The sequence below is a fragment of the Triplophysa dalaica genome, chromosome 20 (assembly GCF_015846415.1).
Source record: "Triplophysa dalaica isolate WHDGS20190420 chromosome 20, ASM1584641v1, whole genome shotgun sequence".
NCBI classification, from domain to species: Eukaryota; Metazoa; Chordata; class Actinopteri; order Cypriniformes; family Nemacheilidae; genus Triplophysa; species Triplophysa dalaica.
Window position 1 is genome coordinate 4,883,775 of NC_079561.1, and position 12,114 is coordinate 4,895,888.

At 36.3% G+C, this 12,114-nt stretch overlaps 2 protein-coding genes across 2 annotated transcripts; one reads left to right on the top strand and one right to left on the bottom strand.

Annotated features, from left to right (window-relative positions):
* Window positions 1-261: 261 nt before the first annotated feature.
* atp6ap1b (ATPase H+ transporting accessory protein 1b) lies at window positions 262-5,272 on the bottom strand. Its single transcript, XM_056732827.1, has 10 exons — window positions 5,116-5,272; window positions 4,796-4,922; window positions 2,952-3,026; window positions 2,671-2,864; window positions 2,517-2,548; window positions 2,294-2,379; window positions 1,915-2,156; window positions 1,720-1,770; window positions 1,378-1,606; window positions 262-1,065 (listed from the first exon to the last, which is right to left on the bottom strand). Exons 1-10 carry the CDS (start codon window positions 5,244-5,246, stop codon window positions 856-858), a joined length of 1,377 nt encoding a protein of 458 aa, XP_056588805.1. The 5' UTR covers window positions 5,247-5,272; the 3' UTR covers window positions 262-855.
* A 795-nt stretch (window positions 5,273-6,067) lies between these two features.
* Window positions 6,068-12,008, top strand: gdi1 (GDP dissociation inhibitor 1). Its single transcript, XM_056732828.1, has 11 exons — window positions 6,068-6,351; window positions 7,104-7,211; window positions 7,312-7,411; window positions 7,747-7,881; window positions 7,977-8,175; window positions 8,313-8,444; window positions 8,548-8,647; window positions 8,748-8,919; window positions 9,324-9,468; window positions 9,844-9,898; window positions 9,993-12,008. Exons 1-11 carry the CDS (start codon window positions 6,307-6,309, stop codon window positions 10,143-10,145), a joined length of 1,344 nt encoding a protein of 447 aa, XP_056588806.1. The 5' UTR covers window positions 6,068-6,306; the 3' UTR covers window positions 10,146-12,008.
* The last annotated feature ends 106 nt before the right edge of the window (window positions 12,009-12,114 follow it).

The window sequence follows — 12,114 nt, forward strand, 5'->3', positions numbered from 1 at the left end:
TGAATTGTTTCTTGTATAGACTGCTCAGACCAATGCAAATGTTAGTTGCATATTTTAGAAAGCATATTTTCATTGTTTACAATGAAATTGCTCCATGTAATTCTGAAACTTTTTTGCAAATGTTATTTCAATTTCGAGGTCTTGCAGCATTTTAATTCAGAACTGTTCAGGTAAATCACACAATGCTGCACTTGATCAAATTCTCTGCTTAGTTTGACCATTCTTAAATTTTATCTGTGAGAAATGGAAAAAAATGATAAAAAAGCTTATTGGTTTTGTAATTAAGCTTTTTATTAAAGAGATGGTGTTAGAAGTCCGTAGAATATATTTTATGCTCTGTAAATTGTCAAAATAAATCTCTGCACGTTGAAAGGCACAGGCTTATTAATTTTCAAAATCAATAATCAAAAATGGTACAAATTAGTGATTCCCAATAATATACAATTCATTTTTTCCAAAAATTCATAACTTTACGACAAGAGAATGAAACCCCACCCCTTTATCTAGTACATTTGGTATATACATATTGGCAAATCTCATAATTACAAATAAACACACAATTCAACCATCCAATTTAAAAGACAAATGAGATAAATAATAGTACAAAAACAAGTTGATCACAGAAGCCAAAATGTAATTTCATTTTACATTAGCTTGACAGAGCAACATGTGTATATTAAAACTAATGTATCAAACCTTTTGAAACTGGACCATTCACATGAAAAACAAGTGAAAATTATTCTCTTACCACTTCTTACAAGCCAACAAAATAAACATACACATTTAAAACATTCAAATACCTAGATCCTGAATTAACTTACAAAATCAATAAATGGCTGTTTTTCCTGACTCAAATCATTCATTTAAAGGCACTGATATAGCCGGGCCTTTTGGATCGTCAAAGCGGTCCATGGTGCGAACTTGCATGATCATGTGCAGGCCGTAAGTGAGGATCAGGACCATGAGGAGAGTGGTGATAAGGCCCATCCAAATCCCTGGAGTGAAGAAACCTGCACAATCACTGGCATATGAAAAATTACCAGATTGAAGATTGAAGCCTTGGATCTGTTGAAAACAAATGACATATATATGTTATTCACTCTACTGATGTTGACCCAACAGAAGCTATGTAATGTACGAGTATCAAGCCATTTTATCTCTGTCAAACAACTCATTTATGTGCAACAATCTGTTTCAAAGAGTACAAATACTTTGGCACTTTTAAATATTTTGTCTGATCAAAGGGCTCTTTTTAGGCTGTGATCGAGGGCAAAAATGACATTCAGTTTTAAAATAAAAGCCATCTAATTCCGTTATGCTGACAAGAAAATGCCATCACCGATATACAACTTGTTTGAACAAGACCTGAAGCAGTACCTGAAAATCTGTGAATGACAGCCTCCAAGGGGTATCCCTTACAGTAGGAACAAGCAGGGGGCTCTGTGTGCTGCTCACATTCTGGCAATGGAAAGAATACTCCGCAGGTGAATAGATACCACCACTACCATTAAAGACTGATGTCTGCCCATCATGCTCTATCACCAACTGCTCCATGACGCTCCAGTAACGAGCAGACACTGGAAAGAGGCTGTTGCGCATGGAGAAGCTGGAGGTTTGGGAAAGAGATCAAGTTCAAATTCGAGTGTGTATATTCAGTGTCATTGGATTTAATCTTGCGTCTATCACTAAAATTTGACAGATTATGTGTTGAATACTCACATAAGGCGAAAAGATTTGGCCCCAAAAACATTTTGGTAATTTAGGACGAGTCTGAAAAATAAAGGCAATGCATTAAAAATAATGCATTGATTTAAACAGAAAAGTACTTTTCTATTCTTCTATTCCATGTATAAAAGTCACACACATCTGGTTAGTAAATGAAGAAACAATTTTGTATTTTTTTTCTCTTCTGACCTTGAAAGAGTTTGGTTGCAAGTTGAACCGTTCAAGGTGGCAGAACCATTAAATGCCCCTGGGGCCAGATCAACGGACTCTTTATCATTAGCAACAGTGAGGTTTTCAGCCCATAGCATTATACACGGCTGTCCTGGTATGTTTTCAAATGTAACCGGAGGTTTCACAGATGGCTGTGGTGGAGCCTGAAGTAATGAACGTCCAATGGCACTTTCTTCCATTATCGGAGTCTCCTGAATGATCTACAGAAAATAAATCACAAAGGTCTCAGCTGGACGTTTTTACAGTTCAAATAAATGTAAACACCGTTGTGAATTGAAGATGAACACCATGTGTGAAGAGGAACTGTGAAGAACCTTTAAGGGCTACGATGACTTACAATGGAAGGCTTCAGGCTGGTGTATACGGCTGTATAAGGCACACCATGAGATTCAAACATGCCAAGAACCTCTCCGATGATTTTATCTAAAAAAGGACAGACATTACATAAACTGTACTTTTTTTAAACACTTAAAATTTTGATTAAAACGAACTCAAATATGCAAAACATTATCAGTGGATTATGATGATTTGCTGAACAAGACAGAAATCCAACAACTCACCATTTTTAAGGAGCATTTCCTTTGTCTCAGTACTGACATTTGAAAAAAAAACAAGGGAATGTTAACTTCCGGTGATTGCTTTGTGAGAATAATACTAATAAGATAACACTTTGCAAAAGCATTTAGAGCTGTGAATGTTTTATAGCACGTTTACCCAGCGGTGTAGGGGAGGTGGACAGCCAGCAGTGAAGGCTGGGAAGCATTTAGCTGAAATTCTTCCAGAGTGCTCGGACCGATGTGGACTGCTGGGATGCCCAGCTCTCGCTGAAAGAGTTCCAGTACTGAATCTGATGCTGACCAGACAAGAGAAGGCAACACCAGGGGATTGGACGATGCCTGAAGAGCTGCCTATTTAAGAGAACCGATGACTCATGTTTAACTTTTAACATGTTTAATGCTTGAGAGAGCTCTTGAAAATATCAAGAGAATACTCACCTCTATGTTGGAAAAGGCACTATCTTGCTTGTTCCCATACACGCCGCCGTAAACAGTGAAGTCATCTACACTAAGCTGTATAGTCAGGAAATTATTCAAAAAAACACTTCATTGTAAGACTGCAGAATTGTTTTTACAATTAATGTACACGTACAGTACAGTATTCAATCTAGACATGTATAAGTACAGTATGTGTATTCCTGGGCTCGTACACATGACATACACACATAGCTATAATAACAATGTTCTACCAATGGAACCACTGTAACATTATTTTCTTTACATATGGACAACAAAACCAATCTTATGGGTCAATATTTAGAAATTAAGATGTTTACATTATCTGAAAGCTGAATAAATGAGATTTCTACTGATGTATGAGTTGTTAGAATAGGACAATATCTGACTGAGATACAACCATTTAAAACTAACGAATCTGAGAGAGCAAAAAAAATCAAAATATTGAGAAAATCGCCTTTGAAGTTGTTAATAAGGGGCACTGTGGCAGGCCATACACTCACAAAAATTAAGTTTTTATATATTTAAGGTAGTAAATTTACAAAATATCTTCATGGAACATGATCTTTACTTAATATCCTTATAATTTTTGGCATAAAAGAAAAATCGATAATTTTGACCCATACAATTTCTTTTTGTATTTTACTCAAAATGTTCCCGTGCTACTTAAGACTGGTTTTGTGATCCAGGGTCATATATGAGCATTATCACTCTTTATAATCAATTATAGTATACAATCAATAGCCAATAATTATTACATAAAACTGTGGATCACAGTGTGCACTCCTATAACACTTTTGCCCATCACATATTGTTCAATTATTAAATGCATCCCGAATAAAAGTTTGTGTTTAAATCATATATCTCTATGTACTTATATACTAATACAGTGTAATAATTTTCTTTTTATAAAAATATACAAATACATGCATATATATATAAGAAAAATATACGAATTAAAATTTTAAAGTATTGGTAAATATAAATAAGTAATAATTTTCTATTTATAAAAACATACAAATACATGCATATATATATAAGAAAAATATATGAATTAAAAATTTAAAGTATTGGTAAATATAAATAAGTAATACATTTCTATTAATAAAAATATACAAATACATGCATATATATATAAGAAAAATATATGAATTAAAAATTTAAAGTATTGGTAAATATAAATAAGTAATACATTTCTATTAATAAAAATATACAAATACATGCATATATATATAAGAAAAATATATGAATTAAAAATTTAAAGTATTGGTAAATATAAATAAGTAATACATTTCTATTAATAAAAATACACAAATACATGCATATATATAAGAAAAATATATAAATAAAAAACATTTAAAGTATTGGTAAACATAAATAAGTAATACTTTTCTATTTATAAAAACATACAAATACATGCATGCATATATATAAGAAAAATATATGAATTAAAAAAACATTTAAACCACAGTGGAAAATATAAATGAGTACATGTAAATATTTCCTAAATATGTATACATGTATGTGTGTGCCTTTATAAATGCAAAATGGATTTGCAACTACAAACTTTTATTCTGGATGCGATTACTAGAGATTAATGTTTTGACAGTCTTTTTAGCATATCACAGATGTACACGGGTAATGAAACACTGGTTTGTCCCGGGGAAAGATTGATGGGGAAGTAAAATAGTTGCTCAGTGTCACACTATACTGACAAATCCAGCAGCTAGAGGAAAAATACAGAGAAGGGGAAGCTGCTGTACTAACACCCTAATTGCTCCACATTGTAATCTTATTGCCAATGCCTTCAAAATAGAAGTTCTTACCTTATCTTGTAGAAAGAGTAAAACATTATGTGGAGCAGAATCTAATGCAGATTTTAAATAAGACACAAGATGTCCATCGGACACTACATGACCGGCTGGGTCTTGGGTGAGATGTGGCAAGCTGTACCTGTAATGACAAAGTTGCTCATTCAATAAAATAAAACACACACAAGGTAGTCAATGATCATGTAGTCTTGATGTCAATTTATCTGCCTAAACACATCGTACAACAACGTCTGTTGACTAATCTCTGTAGTGTATAGACGATACACATGTAAAATGACACAAACTAATCATATAAAGACAATCATGTAACATACCCGTCACTGGTCCACATGAGCAGCGGCACTTGAGCATAACAGCTATAAAATGAAAATATAAATAACAAAACTGAAGCGAAGGCCATTGTTGAAAAGCTACTACACCGCGTTTCAACGTCAACTTCCGTCATTCGGTTTTAAAGAGTCACGTGAATAGCAGAGCAGCGATTGTCATGTGATCACGTGGTTCGGATCATGTGATTCTCTGCTGATTCTGTCCGCGATGCTCATCCGTGCTGCGCAAGTTTAACATTATATGAATGAACCACAGTTGAGGTGAACTCATTTATCGAAAGGGTTTTTTTAAATGAGGGACCAAAAAGACTCCCAAAATCTAAGGCCATAATTCATTCTTGTGAGGAGATAGTAATACAAACTCGTCTGCTTATTCGTACCTGGAGTTTATCACATTGCACGAAGGATAAAAAAGCATTTTTATAAAAACAATATTGCTCCCTACCACATGTAGTTATAATTTGCGCTGCGTGTTTATTTCCATACAGAGTTAAAACACCTGGACCGCAAAGCCCACTTTTATAGACTGGAATGGCGCAGGTGATTACATCATATCTTACTTTAAAAAATAGAACTATTAGAAAAACAGAAATCATATGTGATGACAAAACCAAGTGAATAAACATCATACTTATATTCATTACGTTAATGCGCGTATGATTTAAAGGCGTTTAGACGATGTTGTCGGCGGAGGAATATCGTGCACTGTGGCTGTGACTGCGCCTGGTGCCGTTTAGCTCTGTGTTTGGAAACAAAAGTCCCCAATTGTAATAAATAACACTACACGGGTTGCAAATCATCACTTCTGTTTTTAAAAAGCTGTACTTAAATATGGTTTATAATCATCATTCATCTACGGTTTACCTCAACATTCACCTCTGTTTCGGGGGGGCGGACTATATTGTTTCGCGCATGCATCAACGCCGCTGGATCCGGTGCTACTACGGCGGTCAGGGCCATCTTTGGTTGTATTCGCCGGGTGGACCTCAGTCAGTGATCAATTGCGATAGTTATCAAATTAAGCCAGCGATAGGTGTCTGCAAGCGGCTCGTTTATTTCCATCAAGTCAACTACCCCTTTAGATATTCTGCGTAAATATTCAACCGCATCAACACCGTTTTGAAGATTTTCTCCGCGGAAATTTGACCGAAGACGGGAGATCCACTGTAATACAACATGGATGAGGAATATGATGTGATCGTATTGGGCACCGGACTTACAGTGAGTAAAGTCTCGTTAAATGATCGTGTGCAAAACCAGAGACGTCACCCGGGGCTACTGAAAGAGATCAAGATCGTGCAGACGGATGCTCGGGTGCGGATCGTGTCCTCACAGATCCGACTTTACGAATAGATGCGTTAAATGAACCCGAGGGCCTATTGCTGACGCATCCTCTGGACCACAGCACCGTAGCCGATGTGTGACAGCATCCCCTCCGCACAATTCATCCCAAATTGATCTTCTGGGATCTTCGCCGACATTTTCAAAGCGTTTGAGGGCGCATCTTTGAAATGACATGATGTTATTAAAAAATAATGACTGATTCTCTTGTTCGGTCACTAAGGTGTGGCATCAGGTATCCCGCTCGCTCGTGCGTCGCTACAGGGAAATTTCTCCGTTTATTGTAGATATTTTATTAACGGTGTTCAGCCGACGGTGTGACTCGTTTAGTCTCGGTGCTTTATTGCTTCAGTTCTTATTGTAATATTCACAGCGTCTTTTCTAACTTGACGTTAAATAAAAATGTTGTAAATAAATAATGTTTCGTATACAATAATATAAAAAGAACAAACAAATGCTTTAATAAAGCTATTTCCTTCATGGATGAGAGTGCAGCTGATCTGGGCTGGGCTCGTAATGTGGGATGGGTGGGGTGACTCGCATCCCTGTGTTCAACGCGGAAGTCAACAGATGAATAGAAACGGAGAAAAATACACTGACTTGTTTCAACTAAACGATGTTTATACATACAGGAGTGCATCCTTTCTGGGATCATGTCCGTGAATGGGAAGAAAGTGTTGCATATGGACAGGAATCCATATTACGGAGGTGAAAGTTCCTCCATCACACCCTTGGAGGAGGTGAGGGTGCCTGACCGTCATTCTTAAAAGCACACACATTTGATCATTACGAATGCCAGTTTTTTATGGATGCTCTCACATTTAAATGTGTTTTTTGCAGCTCTATAAGAGATTTGGGATTTCAGACAGCCCCCCGGAGTCGATGGGCCGGGGAAGAGACTGGAATGTTGATCTAATCCCTAAATTCCTGATGGCCAATGGTATAGCTAATCATACATTTATTGTCCGTAATTGTTGTCCTTATTACAAATGTCTTACACATGAATGATTTAACTGTTTATTATAATTTTAAAAATCATGTATTTAAATGAAGAATCCACTTTATCTCATGTACTCAATGCAATGTTTGTATTTGATTCTGAATCATGGCATCTATATGACCTCTTGCATTGTACATAAAAATACTGAATGCACATTTAAGTAACAGTTGTTAGCGCGACCAAATGTTTTATTGAATTAACTGTCCTCCTATTAAGGAAATAGGAGAGTTGTAATTGTGTATAGCATCCTAAAATTGTTTTCTATCTTCGTTAAGGTCAGTTAGTTAAGATGCTTCTATACACTGAAGTGACCAGATATCTCGACTTTAAAGTGGTCGAGGGAAGCTTTGTGTACAAAGGGGGGAAAATCTACAAAGTGCCTTCAACTGAGACGGAGGCTCTAGCTTCAAGTAAGTGCAGGTGTTACATTTTAGAAGGTGTTTTTTAACAATAAATCAAGAAATGTATAATTAACAAAATGATCATATTGGTTTGTTTTGTTTAGACCTAATGGGAATGTTTGAGAAAAGACGTTTCCGGAAGTTCCTAGTTTTTGTGGCCAACTTTGATGAGAACGACCCCAAGACGTTCGAGGGTGTTGATCCCAAACTCACAACAATGGGAGAGGTGTACAAGAAGTTTGATTTAGGACAGGATGTCATAGATTTCACAGGACACGCCTTGGCCCTCTACAGGACAGACGAGTAAGTGTCACTAATGTTATATAACCTCCTTGGGTGGATTCACAGAACTGTGGCACCACTTTTGCATACAGAATCACCCACAATGCAATTCATAATTTTTGGCATAATATCAATGACAATATTCTTTCCTTTTTCAGTTACCTTGAGCAGCCGTGTCTGGAGACCATCAATCGGATCAAACTCTACAGTGAATCTCTGGCACGCTATGGGAAGAGCCCTTACCTGTACCCGCTTTACGGATTGGGAGAGCTGCCCCAGGGATTTGCTCGGTCAGTCATTCAATGTTAATATTTGTTCATACCACTGAGTCATTCTGAAGGAATTAAGTTTTGAGTGTAATTGTAAGGTTTTCTTCCTTTTACACTTAAACAGGTTAAGTGCAATTTACGGTGGAACCTATATGTTAAACAAACCGGTGGATGAGATAGTTATTGAGGATGGCCACGTGGTGGGCGTGAAATCTGAAGGAGAGGTGAATATCAAGACAAGCATTTTGTATATTAATTTATTACAAAAATACTTTGAATTATTACAAAGTAATAATCTATGTTATTTTTCATTGTCTTTTGTAGATTGCACGCTGCAAACAGCTCATCTGTGACCCCAGCTACATCCCGGACCGTGTGCAGAAAGTAGGCCAGGTGATCAGAGTCATCTGCGTCCTTAGTCATCCCATAAAAAATACCAATGATGCCAACTCCTGCCAGATCATCATTCCTCAGAATCAAGTGAACCGCAAATCAGGTTAGTAACAGAAACTTCCCTTTAAATAGTTTTTATATTGAATAAAATTGTGCTGTAGAATCAGTAGTGTTGCAGTTATTATCAGCATTTTAAGATTAAAATATCGAGGCTGTCACACTTTATATGATCATAAATGCATGTGTTAGCATACCATCGTTCCTGTGTTATTGCTGAAGTGATCGTTGCTCCAGCAGCAACAAAATCTAACATGTATACCTTGAATGCATTAAGTTGCTCTAGATAAAAGTGTTTTCCAAACGAATAAATTAAAGATGTAAAGATGTACGTCTGTATGTGTCACCACTAGAGGGTGCTGTCTACGTCATGCATATTTAAAAGTTAGCTGGATGGTGCAGCTTTAAAAACACATAAATTGAACGTATATTTTTGTTGTTTTAACATAGATATCTACGTGTGCATGATCTCCTACGCTCATAATGTGGCGGCTCAGGGGAAATATATTGCCATTGTAAGCACCACTGTGGAAACCTCGGATCCTGAAGCTGAAATCGAACCCGCTCTGGAACTTCTTGAACCCATTGACCAAAAGTCAGTTTACCTAAAAGCTGCCTTTTCTGTTAATATGAAGCACTTGTATAGCATGCTGGACCTGATGTTTTGAAAAAGTCCTTTGGACTTCATGTGATTTGTGAAAGTTGCATATACATTGATAGGAACTATAGATCTGTAGAAGTAGACACAATTGATGGCTCATGCTTAGATGTTTGAAATACATTTTAGAGACAAATGTTCCTTAAAACTAACATTTTACAAAAAAAACGAATTGGGATAATAAAGGAATAGCCCTTCAGTTTGGTTTAACATGTATTCCTGGTGGCACCTCATTGTTGGTTGAGAGATGTAATGACAATAAGGAATAATATATAATGTCAATTTATTATTATAACCTTGTCATTTTTGCAGGTTTGTGGCCATCAGTGATATGTATGAGCCCACAGATGACGGTACAGACAGTCAGGTGAGCTTCACTATCATTCAGTCATTTCTTCTGGACATCAGTCAGTCATGTTCAAAAAATCTGGAAACAACCCGTGTTGATGTTACTTTTACAGGTATTTGCATCACGGTCTTACGATGCCACCACTCACTTTGAGACGACCTGTAACGACATCAAAGACATCTACAAGCGCATGACAGGAAGTGACTTCGATTTTGAGAACATGAAGCGTAAACAGAATGACGTCTTTGGAGAGGATGAACAGTGAGAGGCGTTGATCTCTAGGAGCAGAAGGGGAGATAGGTCAGGCTGAATTTGATTTACATGGGCCGGGTTTGGAGAACACAAGAGATTTAAGAATGTTGTGAATCTTTTTCAACTGTCATTATCTCCCAGAATGCTCTTTGTCTTGAAGCCCCGCCCCCGTGTATTCCGTTCAGATTCACACAGTTCAGCACACAGACACAAATGCTCTATTGCTCACATTCCATAATTCACCTCTCTGCACTACAAAGTGGGCGACATGCTAGTTTAGAGTCGCAATTTGCATCGTTTCATGCAAATATCCTGTTGAAGTGAAACGTGTCTTTTTGTCCTGAATATTGCCCTCGACTGAAGCCCACACATGTGAAAAACTGTGACTATTGAAGGAAAGACTAAATGAATCGCATCCACTTTAGTGAAACATACCCAAACTCAGACTGTTAGTCCCAAACAGAAACAGCTTCATACTTCAACAGTTTTCCTGTATTTAGGTTTCCTGTGTAAGTCTTTTAACACTAATAATTCAACACTCCAATTCGACACCTGGATGCAATATGAAAATTGACATATTCGACATATTTCAAGTAAAAAAAACAGCTGAATGTTCTGAAAGGAACTGACAGTCCCTTTGGTGTGTATCATTTCAGTAGATCTAACTATCACTGACTGCTCTTTCATGTTATTTAATTGTCTTTTTTTGGGGGTGGATTTTTCTGGACAACTAAATCAAATGAGGTGCATAATATGCAGTATAGAAGTGAATTGTAAGCCATTGACTTGTAACTAACATTTTGTCTTTGTACTAACTTGAAAAACCACACACTTCTTATTGATCTTGTTCTAAATTCCTCTTTCTTCTGTAATCCCGGACGTTCATAGTCTTGAATGATGACAGATACGGACATCTGTTATTTAATGGAAATGTTTGTGAAAATTTGAAACAAGACGATCTTGAGAGCAAGCATGAGCCTTGAATTTAAGAGCGTTGAAGGAATTGTGGAAGGAATGGCAAAAATGAGAATTTATTAAGTATCATAATTGCTATTCTGGCTTTTGGACACCTGAGAACACAGACAGATATTACGCTAATATTTATTTGTTATTAACACTACATCTCTCCTTGTGAACATCTACATCTTCTCATTGTACAACGCAAACTACATCATTATCAACGACTGACACTTTTACACTCGGCTGTTAGAAACCACAACACAAACTTTGAAATACTGAAGCAAGATTAGTCATGTTCACCATCATTGATATCTGTTGTGTAAAATGTCTTAATCATGCTTATTTCTATTTTCTATTGCCATGAATAGAAGTTGACAGTAGTCTGCTGGACCAGCTGATCATTGCTGTACTGCTTTCAGTGTAGAATTTACAAGCACTGCTTTTGTCATGTGTTGTTTTTCATATTCGCCTTGTTCAGAAAAAGCCTCTGACAAAATCTTTGTTTGAAATGGAAAACAAGGAGTGAGTGGCAGTTTCATTACATTCTTGAAATTTATCGGGCCAAAGTCACTTATGGCCTTATTGATTCACATAGAATCCTATTTAAATCGTACATTTTCTTCCTTAGTGCACAAAATTTGCGATAACTGGAATCCAATAGAATTAAGAATTGCTATGTTTGGACATTATCGTTTGCACCTCTCCAGCATATTCTCTCATATGTTTGGATAAACTGTTTTACTTTTCTTTTGTACTGTATTTATTTTTGCTTCGTCTTTCATTTTCATTGTTGAAACGATAACTAAACATCTAAAAAATCTGACACAAGCTCGATGACTATAAGTTGTGAATTTCATCTCGTGTTTGAGCAGTCTTGTGTAACAAAAATAAATATGAATAAAATGAAACAAACTTGCGTTGGTTTAAAATTGTTTTTGTACATGTTCAATTTTTTATTTCTAACCAAAGACGAGCGTCTGATTTTAAAGACTAATTTACAATAGTTTAGTATCAGTCTATAT